Source organism: Lycium ferocissimum, chromosome 6, assembly GCF_029784015.1.
Source record: "Lycium ferocissimum isolate CSIRO_LF1 chromosome 6, AGI_CSIRO_Lferr_CH_V1, whole genome shotgun sequence".
NCBI classification, from domain to species: domain Eukaryota; kingdom Viridiplantae; phylum Streptophyta; class Magnoliopsida; order Solanales; family Solanaceae; genus Lycium; species Lycium ferocissimum.
Window position 1 is genome coordinate 3,828,130 of NC_081347.1, and position 25,665 is coordinate 3,853,794.

At 30.9% G+C, this 25,665-nt stretch overlaps 2 protein-coding genes and 1 pseudogene across 2 annotated transcripts; 2 read left to right on the forward strand and 1 right to left on the reverse strand.

Moving 5' to 3' along the window:
• LOC132060499 (UDP-glycosyltransferase 91A1-like) overlaps window positions 1-1,439 on the forward strand; it is a 5,914-nt pseudogene extending 4,475 nt beyond the window's left edge.
• Window positions 1,440-8,563: 7,124 nt separating this feature from the next.
• LOC132058969 (UDP-glycosyltransferase 91D2-like) lies at window positions 8,564-10,156 on the reverse strand. Its single transcript, XM_059451408.1, has one exon. The coding sequence runs from the start codon at window positions 10,070-10,072 to the stop codon at window positions 8,621-8,623; it is 1,452 nt and encodes a 483-aa protein (XP_059307391.1). The 5' UTR covers window positions 10,073-10,156; the 3' UTR covers window positions 8,564-8,620.
• Window positions 10,157-18,427: 8,271 nt separating this feature from the next.
• LOC132060501 (uncharacterized) lies at window positions 18,428-19,844 on the forward strand. Its single transcript, XM_059453521.1, has 2 exons — window positions 18,428-19,019; window positions 19,099-19,844. Exons 1-2 carry the CDS (start codon window positions 18,428-18,430, stop codon window positions 19,842-19,844), a joined length of 1,338 nt encoding a protein of 445 aa, XP_059309504.1.
• The last annotated feature ends 5,821 nt before the right edge of the window (window positions 19,845-25,665 follow it).

A 25,665-nucleotide genomic window follows, 5' to 3' on the forward strand; every position in this document is an offset into this window, starting at 1 on the left:
AAAAGTTAATTCCTTTTATTTGGTAGAGTAGTTGCTTTTTTTTTTACTATCCGTTAGTCAAAATAAGGTCATAATAGATGCTTAAATTGTGCTAGCAATTGAGGATTTTTGTGAAGTTTTCGATTGAAAGTAAGCCTATAAACATACATGTTCACTTTGTTGTTCTCAATGGAACACCAAGTTAGTTAATCCACATGTCCCAATTTACGTGATATACTTTGACTAGGCACAAAATTTAAGAAAGAAAAGAAGATTTTTGAAACTTGTGGTCTAAAAACAAGCCATAAATATTTGTGTGGCTGTAAATAATTTCATTAAGGGTACAAGGAGCTAGAAATTTCATGTTAAATTATTTTTAAATATAGAAATGTATCATTCTTTTTGAGATAGACTAAAAAGGAAAGTGTATCACACAAATTAGGATAGATGGATCGTATTACTTATTAGTATTTAGTTTTCTCTCCACTCTCTTAGCCTTTGTTCCTACTTTTCATATTCTATTTAAATTTCCAACAGGTTTTTTGCCCATGGATAAGAAAACATTTTCGGTGTTTCAGATTGGCATCGATTGGGGGCATCAGTTTCTGGTTGTGACATGTTTCTAATTCGAAGTTGTAACGAGTTCGAGAAAGAATGGTTAGATCACCTTCCCGAGCTGCATCGGAAACCTATCGTGTCAGTTGGCCTGTTGCCACCTTCTTTACAAGATAACGAAGGTGACAAAGGCGAGGCATGGGGTTTCATCAATGATTGGTTAGCGATGCATCGTGAAAAATCAGTTCTTTACGTAGCGCTAGGAACCGAGGCAACTCCGAGTCAAGATGAACTCACTGAGTTGGCTCATGGTTTGGAGCTATCCGGTTCGCCCTTTTTCTGGACTCTGAGAAAACAACACGATTTTTTATCGTTAAAGTTACCAGAAGGTTTTGAGGAACGTACCAAAAATCGAGGAATAGTATGGACAAGTTGGGCCCCACAACTCAGGATATTGGAACATGACTCGATCAGTGTGTTCTTGACTCATTGTGGTTGGGGTTCTGTTATAGAAGGACTTCAATTTGGTAAACCCCATGTTATGTTACCTTTTTTGGGAGATCAAGCACTAAATGCTAGTGGTTTAGAAGAAAAAAATGTGGGCTTAGAAATTCCAAGAAATGAAAATGATGGAACTTTGACCCGGAACTCAGTGGTTGAGTCACTCAAATTGGTGATGAATGATGAGAAGGGAAAAATTTATTGGGAGAAAGCAAATGAAATGAGAAAAGTATTTGGAAATATAGATTTAAGTGATAAATACATAGATGATTTTGTTGAGTATCTTCATAATAAAAGAACTATGCCTTTGTAAATGGGGCATGAATACTAATGTTCATCTACTTATTATTGGACCTGCTGCCGTAGGGAAACTCTCTCTTGTGGTGTAACACATTGAAGCTAACTTCTATGTAACATTCATTCTCTGTAATAATATTTATTGTAATAATTTAATGTTTTTAAATCAATTTTTCATGTTATGTTTTATTATATGTTTTCTATAACAACGTTTTGTTATAGTATCAAAAATATCCGAATAAACAATACCGTTATAAAAATGTTTGACTATATATGAGGAAAAAGAAATCCAAAATAACTTGTTGACGCCTTCATACTCATGAGTTCAATATCATTCACCCCTTTCAATTTATATGACTATTATTTTCATCTTGAGATGTCCCAATATTTTTTTTTTGTTTTGGTTTTGGAAACTTCGGTGAAAACCCGCCACCTGTGGAATAGCTTCGCAAACCCGGGGAGATGTAAAAAGCCAAGTCATGCGATAGACTCGACTGAGAAAGCATTAGGGGGGAGGGGGGGATTTGAACCTGCGACCTCCCTTAAGGAGGCCTCCCCTCAAACCAACTCAGCCACACCCGAAGGTACAAGATGAGATGTCCCAATATCTTATGCAATTTCATTGATATTCTGTATAACTTTTACAACTTTCAAACAATTCCAACTAATTTAATCACACGACCTTCCGAATGTCTCCTCTTCTCAATTATGGAATCAAAACAGATAAACTATGTATCCAATTGACTACTGTCATATCAAATGGAAGGGATATTAGTATTAGATAAGCAAAATCAATGAAACTGCATAAAAGGAGCTGAGGGGGGAGAAAAAAAAAGGAGCTGATTTGCTACTGCATAAAGGTACTTATATGAAACGTGTTTTTAATAAAATAAAATATTTTTAAAATTAAGCAGTTTTTGTAAACTTGGCCCCACATGTTCTTGAGTTCAGTTGAAAATTCACTCCATCTTGGCAAAACCATCAGGCGACGTGCACAATAGTCATTTTTGGGATCGCTATTTAAAAAATAACGTTCGTTTTATAAATTAGGTATGTTTAGTAGGGATCTATAAGCAGAAATTGGTTGTCGTCGGTATTCAGATCAAATTACGTCCATTAACAATTTAACATGGTTAAGTGAAATATACATATTACTGTTTCGCCTTTGCTGAGCAAGAAAAACTTATGCAAAGATCATATTCATGCAAATATAAGTTGGGAATTTTCAACATTCGGTTTAACGGTTCAAACTTGACCGAGAAGGCATTAACTAATTTAATCAACGTATTAACGGTTTTGATTTTTTCCGAATGTCTCCGTTATTTTGCAAAAATGGCCGTTGCCAAATAAACTCATTTTTTGCCCCCCCCTGGAATAACCCATCCTCCATTTTATATAAACCCTTCTTCATTTCATTTTAATCCACACCAATTCACTCTCTCTTTCTCTCAAATCTCAATCTCTCAATTATAGTTACTTTGCAACAATTAGCCACTTTAAATTTCTCTCAAATAAATATTATAAAGTCTTATTATGTTTCAATTATTAATTTTGCAATTATAATATTGTTGGTGGAGTTAGGATTTTACAATAGTAGCTTTGGTGGATTTGCAATTCTAATATGCCTTCACTTTATTGGAAATTAATCCGGCAATTTGGTACCTTAAGTTCCAACTCTATCTTTGCAATTTAATTTGCAATTTAAAGCAATTTAATTTGTTACAATTTATTTTCTTGTGATTTATTCCGAGTGTGATTTAAATTAATTCTATTTAATAAAAAGATTTAGACATGGTACAAGTAGTAGTAGTGGTATTGTTAGGGGTTGCTTTATGAGAAAACATTTGTGAAACATAATTTAGGTATTGATGTTGGTGGAAATAATTCACTTTTAGGTCATGAGGTAATGCAACAATATTTTACCGACACTTTTAATGAAATTGATGATGATAAAATAAAGATATGTTCACATATACGCCTAGAACTCGTAAGCCAACCGCTAAAATTTGAAAATTTATGACTAAGGATAGGGAAAGCCAAACTTAAATGGCCCTATGTGGACATGTTGCTTTTGAGCAAGAACTTAAGGATGGGGGAATTACACTAAATGGTCATATGAGAAAGAAACATATGGATGTTTGGGGGGGGGGAGAGCAAACGGGTTCAAATGTGGGGGGTATTCAAATGACGATAGATCTTGGCAAAACCATCAGGAAATTTTAAGTATGACAAGAAAAAAGAGCGTGTAGAAATAACTAAAATGGTAGCTTATGATTGGGGTTTGGGGTTTGTTACTTTCAACGTTGTTATAATTCGTTAAAATAACGGATGTTATAGATTTATAAAAAATATAGGTATTTTATTTGCGCCATGTATTTAATCCTTTAAATTGTAAATTTGGGTCTTAGTCTTAACAAGTTAGATTTTTTTGTTATTACATATCATTGGGTTGATGACAATTAGGTTATGCAAAAAGAATTATAGCTTTTTTATATGATGAAGGAAAAGGTCGTCACGATGGAAAAATTTTCGGATTCAATGTCTACTATTATGAGATTTTTTAATATTTATAGAAAAACACTTTATATTACTTTAGATAATCCTAATAATACAAAGGCGATTGGTCTTTTAAAAAGAGAATTAAACCCTCCGCTAAAAAAATTTAACATGAGATAATGTCACATTTTAAACATAATTGTTAAAGATGGTCTTGTGTGTTTTTGAAATATATATATTAGAGATGTCTCGTTTCTTTTTGTAATGCTAATAGACTTAGAGATTTTAAGAATGCTTGTGTGAAAATAACTTAGACCTAGGAAAATTCAAAGAAATGAGACTAGGTGGAACTACATTCATTATGCTACAACAAGCATATGAATATAGGATTCCCATACAACAAGTTCACAACAAATATAATATTAATAGTGATGATTGGTTAAATTTTACGCATTGGGAAGATGTTGAACTCTTAGAAAATTTTTATAATGCAACTCTTGATTTTTCTAAACAATTCTATCCCACGGGAAATGTACTTAGCGGAAATAGCTAGAGTTTTACAAGAGTATAAATATAAACCCGGTTATCAAGCGGCTATTTTTTGAAATAATAATCAAATTTAAGAAGTATTTTTTTCCATCCCAACTTTATTTATATTGGGTTCTCTTTTAAATCCTTGTTTAAAAGTGTCTTTATACTAAAGCATTGGTTAGTCAAATTTATACATTTTTAGAAATTGAACGGGGAGTTCAACCATCTTTAATTTGAAACCGAACTCGCTATTGATGAGTTTAGAAAAGTTTTTACTCATTATTCTAATTTGGAAGAACGCTACACCAAAGCTCCACGCCCTACTACTTCTCAAAGTAGCAAAATATTTAAAAGTAACTCCTTCTTCTAGTGCAAACTTTGATGAATATAACTTTTATTTGATGCCAAAATGTGGATATCAAGGAAATCGGATGAATTGGACGTCTTAGCATGGTGGAAGAAGTACAAGGCAAGTCATCCGATACTCTCAAGAATGGCTCGAGATATCCTTACGGTTCAAGTATCAACCGTGGCTTCGGAGAGCGCATTTAGCCAAGGAAGACAAAGAAATTGGAGACCATAGACACTTATTATCGGCTTTAGCTTGCAAGTACTAGTGTGCATTCGCGATTGGATTAGATCGGAGCGACGCAACCAAAACTTAGAAGCGGAGGAAGGTGAAGAGGAAGAAATTGAAGATTTGATAGCAAGTGGACCGGACCAAATGGAAGACTTTAGATTCTCCATGGCCGAATATGATATGCGGGAAATTAACGAAATGATTGAGAATTGGTGATTTTTTTTATTCTACGATTTCTTTACAACTCATGTATTATTTGCAAGTTAAAAACTACAACTTGCAAATAAATGTTATCCAAGAATGAATAAAATATATGGCTCATTGAGCTTTCTTCTATTTACTTGTGTTCATATTTTTACTTATCTTAAGTTAGGAATATACCTAAATATACTTATAATATACATCTACTTAAATTAAAAACTAGAAAGTTATATACTTGAAAAATAACTAGAATATACTAAGAATATACTTATAATATATAGTATACATATAACTTAAACATATATATATATACTATATGTACTTATAACTTAAACATATATATATTAATATATATATAACTTAAACATATATCTATTATCTATATATATATATATATATATATATATATATAAGTTATATAACCTAAGTATATTGATATATATAAGTATATTCTTACTACATTTTAGGTATATGTAATTATGTAGTATAAGTGTATAACTTAAGCATATAACTTAATATATATATATATATATATATATATATATATACGTACATCTTTGTATTGATTTTTTCGTTAGTCGATAAATATTTAAACTTTACTTATAAACTTATATAACATATGTAAATATACCATTATACCTATAATATACTAATAAATACTATAATATATATATACTATACAAAAAAAAAAAAAAAAAAAGTTTTGGTTTGTTTGAACGGACGTTCCGGTTTCGATTTGTAAGGTTGCCGGTTTCGATTTTTTAACCGGAAACTGGCTGGATCCGTAACCGGTTACCGGTTCGGTCCGGTTTGAACCGGTTGACGGGTTTAGTTGGGATAAACACTAGGTGTAAATAAATATTTTTTTGTCCAAGGATGTTATGTATCATAAGCTACTCCCTCCGTTCCATAATAAATGTTACCTTAGCCAAAAAATTTATTTCATAATAAGTGTCATCTTAGAAAATCAAGACATAAATTGATTAATTTTTTTCAATTCTACCCTTTGACAATAAAGTAACATCTAAATGATGATTGGAAAAAGCCACATAGTAACTTGGTATTGTTGGATTTCCAATGTCAAAAGATTTACTTCTTGTGCATGCTCTAATCAAAAGGTAAAAGTAATTTATTTTTATTATATAGGGGTAATTTGATAAATTACACATTGCATTACTGATTTTTTAATATGCGTGTTTTTGACTAAAGTGACATTTATTATTAGACGGAGGGAGTATATGATTGATTTATCTTTCTTTTTGTTTTCTAGATATATTTTAGAGTGTGCACCATCACTGGGCAATAATATCTGAAAGAGATTAAGAGCCCGTTTGGATTGGCTTATAAGTTTTCAGTTTTTTTGAGTATTTGGTTGATTTTTAAAGTCATTTTGTATTTAAAATAAGCTCAAAAAAATAATTGGGTCCATTGACTTAACTTATCTAACGTGCCTTATAAATTCGAAAACAACTTATAAGCGAAAAAAAAAATAAATTTCTACCACAACTTTTTTTTAACTTATAAGCCCATCCAAACATCTAACTAGTATCCTCTATTAGAGGAACTCCTTTTTACACGGTCAAGTTTTTATTTCCCTCCCCATGAATTTTCTCTTTTTGCTCCCTTAGTAACTCGAATTCACAATCTTCAAGTTAAAAATAGGGGTGCTTACTATCAGCTAATCGCTCTTGTCACGGTCAGAATCTTTTAACTGGCAGTAGCTGATTATTTTCCTTTTGTCTTCCTCTTTAATTTTATATTTTAAAACACTCACCTCCTCAATCTCCTCTCTCTGTTTGGATTTCACGCTCCTTCTATCCCTGTGTTTTTCTCTCTCACCTACGCTCCAAATCAATGGCTTCTGATCTTATCTTATAAATGTCAAAAGTCAAAATAAAGGGTGGTCTACAATTGATGGAGAAAGCATTATGTGGCAGCTTTGTTGATTTAGCTCCCATTGTTGAATTAATGCTCAGCATATGTCTTAGTGACAGAAGAACTTATTCGTCAAAAGCAATTTGTTGTATGGTCCACATGAATACATTTCTTTTGATTGGTACGAATTAATTCTTAATCCATTAATTTAATAAAGTATTACTCCCTCTGTTAATAAAAAATTATCTTAATTTAATTTGACACGAAATTTAAAAAAAAATAAAAATTGAATGTATGACCCAAAACCAGTTTTAATAGCAATAAATTATCTCATAAAGTTAAATTATATCTAAATATAGAAATATGTTAATCTTTTTGGGATAAACTACTAAAAAAAATAAGACAATCTTTTTGGGACGTAAAAAGTATTAGCGATTAGTAATTATGGAGTCGAAATTTTCACTTAAAAGAATTCAAAGTATAAAAAAGTAAAAGACAAAATTAAGTCAAGGGGATTTAGCAAAAGTGAATTCGCATTTTATGAGCTCTTATTGAACGACCATATTTCTATTAAAAAAATAGAAAACGAAAGTAGGATATTACTACAATATATAAGTGGAAATTAAAAATTTTGTAATCCTCACATTGAACTTTAATCCAATGAGGTTTTTACATGTGGCTTTTGTGTCTTTTTTCTTATTGCATCTTACTTTTACAATTTTTTTTAATGACATTTCACTTGGGCCTTTGTAATTGGTTAATGTAATAGTAACTTTTTATAAATTATTTTTTTTTGCTCCTTATTAACTTATTTTTACTCCTTTATCTCAAAATAAACCCACTTGTGGGATCTTTGTTGTTGTGCTAGATGATTTTAGAAGATGAAAACATGAGTTTTGTTAATACATGTGAAAATAAAATACATTATTAAAATTTTAAATGAGTTCAAGATAATCGCAAAATGAGTTTGAAGCAGGACGGAGCTAGAATGTCAACAACGATTTCGATCGAACCCAATAACTTTGGTCCACAAACTTTGTATTTAAACGATAACATGTTAGTCTATCGAATAACTTAAAAAATAAGAATTCAGAACCCACAAATTTCATATGTTGGCTTTACATCTGAATTGAAGTAAATAATTTCGTTAACATTAAAAGTTAAAATGTTTAAGAGTTTGGGCCCGAACTTAGCACGGGCCTTGTGAAACTAGTAGTCAAAAATAAAATTACTCCATAGAATAAAAACGATTCATGATTTTAAGTTTATGATTTTGAAACAAAATCATTTTTACTTACAATTTATTTTTTAGATTATTTATGCATATTAAAATAAATTACTTAACAGGAATATAAATTTAAGTCAAAGTTATAGAATTTTGCCAAAACTCTTAACTTTTATAGTTAATCCGGCCCTAAAAACTTAGGCAATGAAGCAAAGTACAGATCCACGAAAAAAAAAAAGAAAAAGAAAAATCTAAGCATCACATGTTTGATTTACCATTAACCAAAAGGGACCAAAACATTGAAAAAGGAATGGCAGGACAGATTCCACCAAACGGGGTACTTTATTGTGTCTTACATTATTCTGTCTAAATTATGTCTATTAGTTCTTTACTTTCCTATGATTTTCCAAGAACCCAATCAGATTTTCTATATACTTATCATGAAGGTCTTTGTTACCAAATATGGAACTCAATTCTTTTGCTTTCTCTCGAATTATCTTTCCATCATTTTCCACCATTACTAGCTTCACTGAGTTGGCCACTGAGTCACACGTGTATGACCCATCATTTTCATTTCTTGGAACTTCTACACCTGCCCCTTTATCTTCTAGAATTCTAGCGTTCAGTCCTTGATCAACCAAAAAAGGTAACATAATCAAAGGATGACCAAACATTAACCCTTCTATAATCGAGCTCCATCCACAATGAGTCAAGAATCCACCAATTGAGTCATGACTTAGTATCTTCAACTGAGGTGCCCAACTCTTCCATACTATGCCTCGACCTTTAGTTCTTTCTTCAAAACCATCCGGTAGCTCAATCGGGTTGATATTTCCCGACCCGGATGGCTTCCTCAAGACCCAAAAGAACGGTGATCCGGATGACTCCAAACCATGAGCCAGCTCGTTGATTTCGCTTTGACCAACCGTCACTTCACTTCCTAATGCTACATAGACAACCGAACCTTTCGGTTTGTCATCTAACCATTCTTTAATCGATATCCAAGATTCATTCTTCTCATCGCTACTACTTTGCACTACAGGTGGCATCAACCCTGTAGGAAGCACGAATACATGATTAAGATCCTCCAGTAACTTCATCCACTGACCTTCAAACTCGTGACAGTGACGAATAACAATAGCGTCTAATCCTTTTATCGTGATACCAGTACGATAAAGGTCCGAAACGCCAGAAACATTCTTCTGGCTTGACCCCACCATCCAACGTGCCTCGTGGCGGCGATACGCAGCCTTTGTTTCAAATGGGATCCATTTTGGTGGAACCAAAAAATCCTCCAACTTTGGTGGTGAAGTACAATAGTTGGTGTTGATCATGTTCTCAATGGAACCAAAGAAGGAAATGAACCAAGCATTGATTATGCTGTAGTAAATTCTTGATATTCCTAATTTGGCTGAAATTGGAGCTAACCAATATTGTGCAAAATCTTGAATAATCCAATCAGGAGAATTTTTCTCCAAGAAAATAGTCACCTCTTTTTCCATACCATCCATTGCTTTCTTGAGATAAATAATTTCTTCTGTTCTTATATCCATAGTGGCCTCTGCATATTCTGGCAAGCCATCAACTTTGGGAAGTGGGATTTTTACAAAGTTTATGGAATTGGAATATTCAGAGGGAAGTTTTGGGAGACGATCAATGTTTTTTGGGGTTGAAATAAAAGAAATTTTGTGACCCTTTTGAGCAATGAATTTGGAAAGTTCAAGAAATGGGATAAAATGACCAAAAGCTAGCCATGGGAACATAACTATGTGAAGCTTTTTATTGCTTTCATCACCATTGGCCGTGGATTTGAAAAGTTGATGAGGATCCATGGCTTACACAATTTTCTTTTGTTTGTGCTTCTCTCTTCCGTTTTTATCACCAGTACTGTATAGTAATAGAGTAATATTTTATGTTGCCATATGCTTATAAAATGCTAACCATACCACTATATAAAGAGTGGTCAGATTATATTCCTGACAGACAATATATATATATATATATATATATATATATATATATATATATATATATATATATTATTTTAAAAGGAATATAAATATTAATTGACTAAAACATCCTTTAAATATTAAATGATCTTTATACCCTTTTAGTCTAATTCTATCATATTTCTATTGTCTATTTTGGTGAATAAAAAACTTGTCCCACTTGAAGATAGAATTTTAAACAAACACTACTTTTGAAATTTGGATCCCGATCTAATGATATCATTCCATTTTGACAAACAACACCATAAGGTATACCAACATAAATAATTAATTTACAAAGGAAAAAACAGAAAAAAGCAAGAAAAAATCAGGTGTTAGATCAATTAATTTTATGAGTATGAATGATAGACAAATTATAGGCTAACATAACATATTCAGCGATCAAACGTTTACTAATATAACATTGTTAACATATTCAATGATCAGACGTTTCTTCTCCTTTTATTAAATTGCAACAGATAGCAAAAATTAAGATACAGTAAATATTAATGAAGTTAGAGAACACCTTTAATCAAATATCAGCAATTATTAAAGTTTTGTTTGCCAAAAAGATGACGTTCGGCAAGAGTTATAGAATAAATATTGTAGGTACAAAGAAATAACAGAAATTTTATTATCTTTAGGTATAATCTTTAAAATAGTTGAAAGGGAATAATGTGGGAGGCACGTTTATAAAAACTAGTATATATATATATATATATATATATATATATTAAAAACATGAATATAAATGTTGGTTGGTCAAAATATTCTTTAAATATTGAACGATTTTTATACCTATAAAAACTCAATTATTCTATGAACATTACGTCCAAAACTGTAAAAGTTCTTTATAATAAATAATAGATCATTAAATACAACTTTAATTATATTATCCACTCCTATTTTCTCTCCGTTGAAATTACAATCAGTCATTAACCACAACTCTAATTGACTACTGATACATTCTCTCTCTTGAAAATAAATAGCTCGGCTAATACGTACTCTACATATTTTATCTTAGTGAAATGACAATCAGGGATCGATACAACTTTCTTGAATTTCTATCTGATACTTTCTCTTCCTTGGCTGCACATGTTATAAAATTCTATATGTTTTATCTTTTATGACTTATGATGATGTCAAGGTAAATTATACGTGTTAATATTATTGTGACTAAATTTTGTCAGACTTACTTTTGGTGTCCACTGAAATTAGGGTGATCATGGTTTGATTTGGATCGATTATTGATTAAAATCATAATCAAATCAATTTAATCGATTTTTAAATGTCTAAAACTATAATCAAATCAAATAAAATAATAACTACTGGTTTGGTTATTGTCGGTTTGGTTCGACTTGGTTCGATTTTTCGGTTTGTGACTAACAACCATGAGACTTATCAGTAAAACATTAAAAAGTTGAAAAAGACATGTTTTTTTTTTTTTGTTCAAACGATAACTTTTATTTATAGTTTAAGGTGGAACATACATCATAAAAACATTTTCACTATTAGTGATAGTGTAGTACTCAAGTTACCCAAAGTTACTAAACTATTACATATAGAGCTAAAAACTAACTTAGTAGCGGCTGCACCATTTTTGTCATCTTAATACACATACCTAGAAATAAAGTAGAGCATAGGAGTTTTTAGTTGTTGTTACAAACATACATATTAATTAAACATATAGACTACCTAAAATTAAAATTAAAATATATGAAATAAAAAAACTTTGTGTAATGATCCCAAACTTTGTGGCAGTACTTGCATTTTGCCCTCAATTCTCCCATTTTATTAAAAAAAAAAAAATTGTAGTGATCCCATACTTCATATGTTTTTCTATCATTATCCCCAAGATTAGAGTCTCGACTACAAAGAGTTGTTCTTTTCTACTTTTTAGGAGGATTACCCACGGAAAAAGTATTAGGGCATTACCATGTGCTTGAGTTGCGGTTAAAGAATCTTTGATGTTATCAAGTTTCTTCTATAGGAACCTCCAAATCTGTAACCTCTGTCCTTTTCATATGAAAAATATTAGAAGTTTAGGACCCATTCAGACAAGACAAAAGAAAGGATAAAAATTTAAGTTAAAGACATTAGACTCTAACGTGAGCTTCTGTTAGTAGGTTTACACTTAACACTTAAAATAGTTAAAAGACTTAAAGACATGAGCTTGAACATATTCTTAAAAACATGGGCCTTAAACAATCATGTGAAATAAGTAGAACAAAAATCAATTTAATGATTAAAAGGTATAAAATATTTATAATTATTTATGAAAAACTAATATTATACATATAAATAATCATAAAATTTATGTTTATAATTTATCGGTTTGGTTCGGTTAGTTATTCGGTTATTTTTTAATAGAACCATAATCAAACCAAATATTATCGGTTTTTAAAATTTAAAATCAAATCAAATGTCAATTATTTTATTCGGTTTGGTTAAATTTTTTATTTGGTTTTGGTTTTAACCAAAACCGTGAACAGCCCTAACTGAAATTATGAAAGTGATTATGCCAACCTTTATGTTTAAGTTGATTTTTAACTCTCTTTATTGCCTATCTCTGTTCACATTAAAATTATCCAAGTTACTATTCCAAATTTTATAGTTTAAGTTGGTTTCTTAACTTTTGACTATTGCTTGGATATCTGTTGTTCATTGAAATTATGAAAGTTACTGCGCCTAACTTTATTTAAGTTACGTAGTTCTTAGCTTTCTTACTATTGCCTATGTTTGTGTTCTTTTGTGGGAATTCATTGATCGAATGAGATTTACAATACACCAATGGACTATGTCTAATCCATCTAACTTTAGGTCTATTCCAACTCCCGAACCTGGAAAATACTATCTCATCATACTAATCCATCTAACTCTTAGACTACTCCATGTGGTTCAAAAAGTGTTCACTTAGTCCTTATTTTTTGATTTAAAAAGAGTGTTCGCTTATCAAATCAAGAAAGAATTAATCTTATTTTTTTAGATTTGCGCTTATTAAGTGTTGAGTAACCAATCTCAATAACTATTTAATTAGGGGTAGTTTAGTCAAATTACCTATTTTTGCCTAAAAATTAATATTTTTTAAGGGATGTGCAAATGACTAAGTGAATACCCTTTTTGATACGGAGGGAGCATTATCTGAAGAAAATTAGCCATAGAATTTCAAATGTTAAATAATTAAACTAAAAAAATCATGTCTACTACTTTTCTATATTTTTTTAAAAAAAAATTATGGATGTACCTTCTCCAATTTGTTGATAATCATTTTATTAAGTGTAAAATAAAAAATTTAAAGTTAAATGTTTTTGTAACTCATAAAATAAATGTATATAATTTTAAATAATATTATTTAATATTTTTACTATGATTGTGATTGTCTGAGAATAACGTTCAACTGCACGTTAATAGAGACTTGGTAACTTGTATTTAAAATTATGAATATAAATGTTGATTAACAAAATATCATTCAAATAGTAAATAATTTTTATGTCCTTAAGTTGTTAACTTTAACTTCTACTTAAAAAAAAGGACAGAGCTTTGTCATTAAAAAGAGGTCATAACGTATGTAAACACAAACTCTAAATTGTCCAATCCTATTTATATAGGAGTCGTGTTGGTCTCTACCTTCAGCGTGTATGGCCTTAACTTCTGGCAAGTTCTTTCAAGGACTCCGTAGCGTTTGGTTGAAGCTTTGCCTAATTAGCTGTGCCTAATTTTAGAAGTTGACAACTACTTTTTGCCATATAAATTTAGAGCTAGATAAACACGTCCTTTCTTATTGCATTACATTACAACTATATAGAAGCACCACTTTGGTGCACTTTTTGGTCGTCCGTCTGTGGGCCCCAAAAAAAATTTGTGGGCCCACATATTATTAAACACAAATCAACTAATATTTAAAAAAAAAAAAAATTAGGTCCCCATATTAAACACAAACCAACCAATATTAAAAAAATAAACAATGTAAAAAAAAACGTGCAGATTTTGTATTCGTAGCAAACACTAATATAATAAAGTTTTAGATACGGAACATAAACTACAATTTAGTTGTGGGCCCACATATTAAACACAAACCAACTAATATTAAAAAAAAAAAAAAAAAGGTAAAAAAAAAAGTGCAACCCACCGTCTCCAAACTCACGGGCAAAAAAAAAGTGGACCCCTATATTAACAAAATCAAGCAACAAAAAAAAAAAGTGAATCCCATATTAAAAAACAAACAATGTCAAAAAAAAGGTGCAAATTTTGTATTCGTAACAAACACTAATATAATAAAGTTTTATATACGGATCACAAACTACAATGTTATATTAATCGTGTTTTGAACATTAAAAAAAAATAAAGTAAAAAAGGTGAAACTCACTATCTCCAAACTCACGGGGAAAAAAAAAGTAGATCCCATATTAATAAAATCAAGCAATATAAAAAAAATAAGTGAATCCCATATTAAAAAAACAAACAATGTCAAAAAAAAAAAACGTGCAGACTTTGTATTCGTAGCAAACACTAATATAATAAAGTTTTAGATACGGAGCACAAATTACAATGTTATATTAATCGTGTTTTGAACATAGTGTGTGTATATATATATATATATATATATATATATATATATATATATATATATATATATATATATATATATATATATATATGCATAAACTAATAATGTCCTAATAAAAGGGTGGGCCCTATACTAAACAACACCAAGCAATATAAAAAATGGACCCCATATTAACAAAATCAAGCAATATAAAAAAAAAAAAAAAAGTGAACCCCATATTAAAAAAAAAAAAAAATAATGTAAAAAAAAAAAAGGACTTTGTTTTCGTAGTAAACACTAATTTCCAAAGTATCTCATTAAGTCAATAATGATGGATTCATTGCACGTGCGTATCAATCCATTAGTGGGAGCAAATGAAACTGTTTTTCTTCAAAAAGTTAAGTAGTCAAACCATACAGTTTTCTTTCTTTTTTATATTAGCCTGAGATCTAATCTAAATATTAAACTGTTGTATTTGCTATTCCGCCATGTCATTTATTTGTTATGTTCACTAAAATAAATATACTTAAAATATTTATATTTTAAAATAAGATATAATAATGTGAAAAGAGATTAATGTAAAAAAAAAAATCAAATAGACATCAAATAATGAATAAAGTAAATTAGTCAAATTATAATTCTAATCGACGTTTTCTTAAAAAACTATGCAAAAGACAACATGACAAGTAAAATGAGCTAAATCGAGAATATTTATCAAAAATTAAAAAATAGTATTTCATCATTTAAATAGAAAATCAATTTCTATTTTGTTTCGTTTTAAACATGTAAAATTAATTTAATAATTTGAATTAGAATTATCCAAATCAAAATTTGATAAAAAATAATAAGTATTTTACACCTTTAAATTAATCGAATTAAAATTGAAAATATCAACCGATGCTTAAATATTGCTATTGTTTTATTTCAAAGAGAGGAAAATAGTTTCCTTTTAAACAAGTCTTCTCTTTTAAAAAATATTAATAAATTTGCCGATTTTATATTCGTAGCAAACATTAATATAATAAAATTTTAGATACGGAGCACAAATTACAATGTTATATTAATCGTGTTTTGAACATAATATGTAGTCTATATATATATATATAATCACTATTCAAAGACAATTACATACACATAGATGCACTGTAATTTAAAGTGTTGGATCCGTGCGCAGCACGGGCCTAGGACGTCTAGTTGAAACATGTAGCCTAATTTTAGAAGTTGACAACTACTTTTTGCCATATAAATTTAGAGCTAGATAAACACGTCCTTTCTTATTGCATTGAAACATGTATTCTCTGTAAGCTATTCTCACTTGTGAACCACATATCTTTTTGGAGTCCGGAGTCAAAATGGCTTGTTTTTAGAGCTAATAAACTAAAATAGGATGCATTTTTTTTTTATACCAAAATGAGTATTTGGTTGGTTATCCAACGAAATACCCAAAAACAATACTGTTCCGGTCCGGATATTGTTGCATTTTGCTACACTTGTAGCGAAATGCAACAATTTTTTTTTTTTTTTTTGCATTTCGTTTATATTCCTACCAAATAGGATTTTTTTTTTTATATTTCGTTTATATAAAAACGAAATAAGAAAATAATTTATTTTTTTGTATTTCGTTTATATAAAAACAAAATAGAAAAAAAAATTGGTATTTCGTTTATATAAAATAGGAAAATAATTTTTTTTTATTTCGTTTATATAAAAATGAAATAGGAAATTTTTTTTTTTTTTTTTTGTATTTTGTTCATATACCAACGAAATTCCCATTTCGCTAGAATATGAACGAAAAACCCTTTCTTTTTTTTTGTTTTTTTGTTTTTTTTACCGTTTTCTGCTCTCCACATCGCTGTGGTTTTAATTTTATTTTTTTGTACATTTCTGTTGGTTCAATCAGTTTCAGACGAGCATTGAATAGTCATCAAAATAATATCTTTTACATTTCGTGACTTATAGCCTGTTGGCCAAGCTTATTTTTTCCCAAAAATACTTATTATCAATAAGTGTTTATTTTTAAAAAAAGTGAAGTGTTTAGCCAAGCTTTTGGGAGAAAATAAGTGCTTTTGGGGAGTAGGAGAAGCAGTTTTTCAGAAGCTAAAAAAAATAGCTTTTGAGAAAAAAACACTTAGAAGCACTTTTTAAAAGTTTGGTCAAACACTAATTGCTGCTCAAAAGTACTTTTTAAATTAATTGGCCAAACACAAACTGTTTTTGTCAAAAGTACTTTTTTGATACTTTTCAAAATAACCTATTTTTATAAGATTGGCCAAACAGGCTATTAATTTACGAAATTTTTTACTTTTCTCCATTTATAAATATTGTCCTATCTTTACCTATGGTATATCCTTCGTCTTTCAATTTTCTTTTATCCATCTCATATCTTTCATATATTGTTTTTTTCTTATCTGTTTCATATCCTTCAGCTTTTATTTTTTCTCTCATATATTTCATAAAAGATGACGGAAACTCATATTAAAGTGTATTTATTTTGGGGTGGTGAAGTTGTGTACGAAGCAGGTTCGGTTAGATACAGCCGTGGTCCTGAAATAGGGCAAAGGTTTCCAATTTTCCTAAAATATGATCATTTGCAACGCGTCTTAAGGAGTAAAATGGTCGTAAATGATCCTGAACTTTCGGTGGTTATAACCGGATGATGTCCAAGTTCATTTATAGCCGATGGTTCACCAATTTATGGTGAGATGCCAATTACGGATGCTGAATCTTTATCGTCATTTCTTCGTTGTCCTGAGATTTTTAAAAATCACATATGCATAGCGACACTTGACATGTATGCTACAGTTTAACGCTCTACCCAGGTTGAAGTACCGACCGACAATGAGTTCGATTTTGGAGGTACTACCAATCTCCCAAGTTTGAATATTGGTTTTCCAAGGGGTATAGTTCAACAACAAACAATTGTAGGATTTGGTAGTCAGTCAAATGATACAACTAATTATGGTACACAGTATGATGGTGTGGCTTCAACGCACTATCATAACTTTGATTGGAGTGGGCAGAATCGTGAGACGGGTGGACCAAGTAATGCTACTACGCAGTTGCATAATTTGAATTGTAATGTACGACACCCTTCACATCCAGGTCCAAGTAAATTGGACAGTGATAGGTAAATATAATCATATTTTATTCACTTTATTCATGGATCATATAATTGTGTTTGACTTGTAAATTCTATGAATTTTTCTTATTTATAGGCATAACGATTTTGAAGATAACCCCACATTGACTCAGCTCACACAAATTGTGAGCAATAACGATTTAGCTAATGATATAATAAATGAGTCGGATAGCGATAGTCCATTAGATCATGAAGGGATGGACGATGATCAATGAAGATGTTGCGGCCCCCAGTGATCTTAGTGTTAATTATCATTCAAATGTGATCCCATATTTGGATAATATAGAAGAAGTGGAACCGAAAGATTTTGCATACATGAGAGATAACGGGCCTGTTCGGGCTGCACTTTGGAATTTCAGTAATCCTAAAGTTATCAAATCAGGTTAGTTTGTTGTGACTAATTTTTTTAATAATATATTATTTTTGAATTTTGTGCTTTTAATCGGTGTAATTAGGAGTTGATTTTTTTTTTTTGTACATGCAAATAGGTATGTTATTTCACAACTAGAAGCAAATGAAAGGTGCAGTGAGACTCTATATTATAGCTCACAAAAAAGAATTTAAAACGGATCAAGCCAAAGGTACATTTTGGAAGGTTATTTGCAAGCAGCATGAGGAAGGTTGTAGTTGGATGATCCGTTTTTCATTGATCGGAAGTGGCATGTGGAAAGCAGGAAAAGTGATTGAGCCACACAATTGTGACACGGATGATTATACAGAGGATCATTTCAATTTGAATAGCAACATGATTGCTACTTCCTTGATACCGTATGTTATGATCAATGCACAAATCAGTATTAAGTTTGTTCAGGAAACTATAAAAGGGAACCATCACTATGCTCCTAGTTATAGAAAAGCGCAAAAAGGGCGTAAGAAAGATTTTGAGATGGTGTATGGTGATTTCGAAGGTTCTTTTAGGGCATTGCCTCGATACATGGCTGCCCTAGAACATTTCAATCCGGGCACTATTGTTGAGTGGACACACGAGTCAACTACAATGCAAGGCGAACACATCTTCAAGTATCTTTTCTGGGCCTTTAAACCAAGTATGGATGAATTCAAAAGTTGCAGGCCGGTCATCTCAATAGATGGCACTCATGTCTATGGTAAGTATGAGATAAAATTGTTGATTCTTTGTTGGCATTGATCCAAACGGAAATATTTTTCCACTTGCATATGTTATAGTTGCACGTGAGAGCTATGCGTCATGGACTTGGTTTCTCAGTTTATTATGGAGACATGTTGTTTGTAATAGAAAAGGCATTGGACTAATTTCTGACCGTCATCAAGGGATCTTACAATGTGTAATGACACATGAATGGTTAAAGCCACCCACCACACATCATAGATTTTGTGTTCGACATATAAAAAGCAACTTTAACAAAAAGTTTCTTAACTCTGATCTTGAGAAGCTAATGTGGTTGGCTGCTACAGAGCACCAGAAGAAGAAATACCAAATGAGAATGCAACAAATCAAAACTTTTTCACCTGCAGCGCATATGTGGTTGAGCGAGCTTCCGAAGGAAAAATGGACATTGTATAAGGATGGTGGTTATAGGTGGGGGGCTATGACGACAAATGTCTCTGAGTCTTACAACGGTTTATTGAATAAAGCCTGTGGATGGCCTGTTACTACCATGGTTCGCTTGACCTTTAAAAATCTTGTTGATCATTTTGTTAAAAGAAGCGCCCTTGCTGCTTTGCTAATGGTAAATAAGAAGACTTGGCCGCCCGGTGTTGATAAGAAGTTCCATGAATATTGGGATAGGGCCACCATGCACACTGATGTGATGAACTACAACACTGTGACTGGGGTCTTCGAGATTCTGACATTTGCACACGAAGGTAAGGGCGGAAATGTCCATAAAGTCTCTGACAATGGAAAAAGTGTTCATGTGGGAAGCGGAAAAACTACCAGTAGCAAGTTGTAGCAAATTAGCTATAACAAATTAAAACAAAATCAACCCATTATCATAGTACGAGTTAGCAAAAAATGAACAAATCTACAAAAAATCTATTGTTGTTATATTTTTCACATTTCTTATCAAAAAAATTTAAAAGGAAAAATACCTGATCATCAGTTAGGTTGTCTAAAACATTTCTACAAACTACTAGCACAGCTCGTGCCTCGCTTTCACGAACTTCATGACGAGTCCACTTCTGCGCAAATACAATATCTCATTCGTTTACTCTTGAAGGACGAAGTAATGGCTGCATCAGGATTATTCGCTCCCAAGCCCAAACCTGTATAAGTAAATTTAAATATATAATTTTTTTTTGAATTAAATAAAATAACCCGAAAATGCACATGAAAATTGTGTTGTTATGGTTGGGTTCCAATAATTCGCTAATATTGTCGTGTAAGCCATCCTACAATATTATAATTTTTAATGATTTGTAATACAAATTATAACACTAGGAAATCTAAAATATTATTTAAAAGACAACAGAGAAGTTGACTATTTAAACGTGTATCAAGCAATACTTTTAAATTGTTAGCGTGATAACTCAAGGAAATATGGTTAGCTGACATTTAGATATATACACAAATATTAATAATCCAGATTGCATTATATATAGTGGTACATTTAGTGTTTATAATAAAGCTCAACTTTCGGTTCCTAATTTCATTTTTCAAAATTTGGGTAATAGTGATTATAGGAATGTTGCTTGATCTCTTATTTCTACTGAAGTAGAGCAATATAATATTAAAATTCACATACCTGTAACAAAGCAATAAATCCACAAACATCACGGCTATTAGCCATCGAAGCACGGCATAGACAATTGTACAAGTTTGATAATGCTGCTGCTCCCCAAGCTTTCCCGCCCATTGCATCAAGGTCTATTATGTCAAGCAAAAAGTGTAAACTAAGCTTTGAACCAGTATTATCAGGGAATATAATACCACTAATCAACCAAAGCAGATACAACCTGACCCTCTTTTGCACCTCAGACTCATGAGTGTGTTCATCAATAATATCATTATTGGCAATCAAGGTTTCCAAATGATTAGATAATTGTGTTATTACTAACAAGCTACTACCTATAATTCTTTGCTTCTCCGGGAAACCAACTAGTAAGGTCGTACATCAATTCCCGCCACCTTTATTTAGTTATTTGTTCAACATTTCTCTGCACCAATGGGTGGCCATCCACGGGAATGCCATATAAGACCTCGACATCCTGCAGTGTGATGGCACATTCGTCAGTCCGCATATGAAATGTATGCGTCTCTGGACGCCATCTCTCAATAAGTGCAGTGATGATTCCTTCATCATACTGTACATTACCTACTGCTAAAACTCCCCAAATTCACACCTCTCAAAGTAATTAAGGATGCGATTATGTAAAGGGCGTTGCCTCGCATGACTCCAGAATTCATGATTCGCACGACGTATAATTAAACACGCGTTTTGTCCCGTCAATTCTCCATCCCACACAACCTGGGATCGTGCTGTTGCTGGAGTATTAATAAATCATAATTTTCTGGACCTGGATGTACAGTGACTTCGGGGCGATCCATACCTATAACATTGCAACACCAAGCCACTGCTGTTAGAATAATTGACAACACATTACACAATTGTTTACTATATATTTAATAGGAAAGTCAACAAAGGTCAAACTATAAGATATATTATCACGTGAGAAAAGAAAAAAATTAATAAGAGTACAACTGTCAAAAAATAATTGCAGTTCCCTATGTGGTCAACGAAATGTAATTAAACTTTTGGTTAAGCTCATAATTAATTGCCATAATAGTATTCATCTTACATATAGCTACTTCTTTTCTATTTAAAACAAACCATATGACTGGAGAGGGGATGCAAGGACAGTTAATTTTTTATTTTTTTTACTGGACCGGAACAGTATTTCATTGGCTATCCAACGAAATACCCATTTTGATATTAAAAAAAAAAAAAGACATGCTATTTTTGTCTATTAGCTTCAAAAACAAGTCCAACTTCCTCATAGTTTCTTGATCTTATACTTTTAATTTGAAAAGTAAAATTCTTCATGCTTATCAACAGAAAATAATCTCCAACGACTAGTCACAGTTTGAACATAGAAAATGACCCAACAAATGATACAAATATCTTTATGTTATATTTAACAATCTTACTTTCCTCACAATTTCTTCATCTTTTTTTTAAGTGTTGTTCTATGAAAATGACTAACTAAAAGAACATTTTATAATATAAATTTATACCTTTTTAACTAGTAGCTTAGACGATCTTTTTAGTATTTTAATTGCAATTCGTTGACCAATAAACTCTACTAACATTTTTTAAAGCTTTTTTTAACTGAAGCAACGACTGAAATTACCAATTATTGATTAATTGAACTTGTAACTTTTGTTTTCTTTATTAGTCTACTACACTAAGTACAAGATATAAATAAATCAAAAAAATAAATCTGAACTAATTTATAATGACTAAATCAAAAAATATACGTAAAAACTTATAAAATTAATAAATTACCTCAATTTGAAGAAGATTATGGAGCAAAAGTTAAGGAATCCTTGTGATAGGATTAGTAGAAAAAGAAAAAGAATGAAGAACGGAAGAAGAGGAAGAATGGAGGCAGAGGAAGAATGGAGAATGGAGAATTGAGATAGAGGAAGAATGGAGAATGGAGAATGGAGAATGGAGAATGGAGAATGGAGAATGGAGAGGATAAGGTAAAATAATTTAGGGTAAAAGTGGAGAGCAGAAAAAGGGTATATGAACTAAATAAAAAAAAAAATTCCTATTTCGTTTTTATATAAACGAAATACCAAAAAAAAAAAATATTTTCCTATTTCGTTTTTATATAAACGAAATACAAAAAAAAAAATTTATCCTATTTCGTTTTTATATAAACGAAATACAAAAAAAAAAAAATTTCGTTTTTAATAAACGAAATATATAAAAAAAAAAATCCTATTTCGTTGGAATATAAACGAAATGCAAAATATATATATATATATATATATATATATATATATATATATATATATATATTTGTTGCATTTCGCTACAAGTGTAGCGAAATGCAACAATATCCGGACCGGAACAGTATTGTTTTTGGGTATTTCGTTGGATAACTAACGAAATACCCATTTTGGTATTAAAAAAAAACGCATCCTATTTTAGTCTATTAGCTCCAAAAATAAGCCATTTTGGCTCCGGACTCTATCTTTTTGTGAATCAATATCTTTTAGAACCTTGACTAAGCATTGCTTGCGATACCAAGAACAAACTTTCCGTTCGTCTATGTAATTTCATAATAAAATTCTTATTTGCTTTTCGAATTTAATAATTCTATAATCTTATTATATTTACTATTTTGGTGTACGCATTTTGTGCGTGACCAAATCGAGTACATCATGCGACAACAAACACTACAGAATAAATATTAGGCAAATAATAAATAATTATTTGAGGAAAATAGTAAATGATAATTTTGCTTATTGTAGAGTCTTTTAATGAAGGCAAAAAAATTCAAACAATATTTCTAAGACCCTTCGTGCTTTTAATATAGTATAGATTATTTTCTATTATTACAAAAGATTACCTTTTTAAAACAGAATATGAATTTGATGGTATATACAATATGTCAAAGAACCCAGTAAAAGAAGTAACTGAGAGAAGAATAAATTAAGAAGGGGAATATTAACGTGCAATTCAATGGATCGCCATAGCCTAGGCAACGTGGAATTTATAATACAATGGGATTTTCAACAGGCTTAAAAATTGAAATGGGATTAGACCTAGGCCAACGTGAAAAAGAAAATTAACTTCAATCCATAAAAAGAAATTATACCCTTTGAAAATTAAAATACACTGCATTGCATGTAAGATAAAATATTGAGCAACTTTTATACCCTTCAAAGATAAGTTATTGATAAAATATCCTCAAACATTGAGCAACTGTTATACCCTTCAAAGATAAGTTATTGATACAACATATATTTCTTAAGTTGGATAAAATTGTATCAATAATAGCTTTGCCTAATTAATATTAAGGCTTAATGCATATGTGGCCTCCTAAACTTGTTTTTTTTTTCTTTTGGCATCTCAACTAAATGTTGTTCCTATTGAACTTCTGAACTTGGCCTCAAGTGTGTCTATCAAACACAGTCCAACTATATATCCTACGGTTTAAAAGATACCAATTCCATATGGACAAGAACTCGTTAAACAAACATCTTATCAATATATGAAGGATTATATTGTTATATAATTCTAAAGTCATTTGTTTTAAATTCATTAGCCACTGACACACGCTCAATATAAAGTCTCTACAGAGATATTAATTTTCTTCTTGTATTTTGGTTAGCAAGGGTGTTTTTATTCTTTTTAGGTCTACTAAAACGTTGTGTGCTTGGTAAAGTGGAATAGGAAAACTATGAGTTCTCACCTATGAGTGAAACTTCATGTCCCTATAATTCGTGTGAATTATTTGTGAACGAACATGATATCATGTATATTCTTTTATTAGAATACGTTTAACTTCTTCGACAAGTAAATGATTGATATTCTTTTAATTTTGCGAAATATAATAACCTTCAATATAGTGAAAATAAATAAAATATATGGTCACCAGCTCAATTTCTAATCTTGGGTTATTTTAGTCATAACATTTTTTCCATGTAGGTAAAACATAAAGGATAATGGGAAGTATGGAGTGGATACGATCAAACGATATTTTTGTACCTTATAAAATAAATAATATGTAATTTCAAATATCATCATCTAACATTAAGAGATTGACGGGAAATAACGCGCGATGCACGTTCATAGAAATTAGTATATATATAAAGGTGGTTGATGTTTATTTAATATGTAGTGATAGCTAGTGTAAAAAAAATTCTATCATCAGGTCATTTAAAAGCTAATTACAAGTAATTGTAATAGCAGGGCATGGATTAGTAAACTGCAACATAGAGTTAATGGCCTGTTTTATTTGTTATAGCAAGCATGGATTGGTTAAAGACTTTGATTGTTAACTCAAGATTACGTCTTTTCAATTGCCATAAATACAAACACAGCTGCACAATCAAAATAAGAGTAATTTCTAATTTGCACCCCTAACGCTCACTCACACCTTATTCTATCTTTTTTAATAATTTGCACCATATTCTCCTTAATTCATTACAAAACTATTAAAAGCTAAGTTATCCAATAATTCACAAAGAGCAAAACGGGAAATTACGTACATATAGGAAAACAGGAAAATGTTTTAGATTAAAATAATAGTAGCAATATTGAATGCGGTATTCAATATTGCTTTTATTTTAAGCCTATACGTATTTATCTCGAATGTACAGGTTATTACAAGGAACTCCAATGCTGTTAGAACCAGTTGTAAATATGTATAAGCAGCTTGTCATTGCTCAAGGGATGCTCTTGGTGTAACATGCTGAAAATGTAGCTAAAAGATCTGGTGGTTTGTTAGAACCATGAAAGTGTATACAACAACAACAACATACTCAATGTAATTCCAAAAGTGGGGCCTAGGAGGGTATAGTATACGCAGACCTTACCCCTATCATGGAAAGTAGAGAGGTTGTTTCCGATAGACTCTTGGCTCAAAGAAAGGCAAACCAAATCAGTCCGGAAAAAGAAATAATAGAAGTAAAGAAGCCAATGCGCGCAAAATACTAAATAAAACATGACAAAGCAGTCTGACTTTTATGTAATGACTGGTTAGCCAATAACTCAGTTTTTCACAAGGCCCTCGAAATGGCATTTGCGGTTCTCTATA

Bases quoted from the DNA above. Each gene is read 5' to 3' on its own strand.
- LOC132058969 (XM_059451408.1), bottom strand. From the start codon at position 10,072: ATGGATCCTCATCAACTTTTCAAATCCACGGCCAATGGTGATGAAAGC.
- LOC132060501 (XM_059453521.1), top strand. From the start codon at position 18,428: ATGAAAGGTGCAGTGAGACTCTATATTATAGCTCACAAAAAAGAATTT. The intron at 19,020-19,098 runs GTAAGTATGAGA...CATATGTTATAG, and splicing joins AGATGGCACTCATGTCTATG to TTGCACGTGAGAGCTATGCG.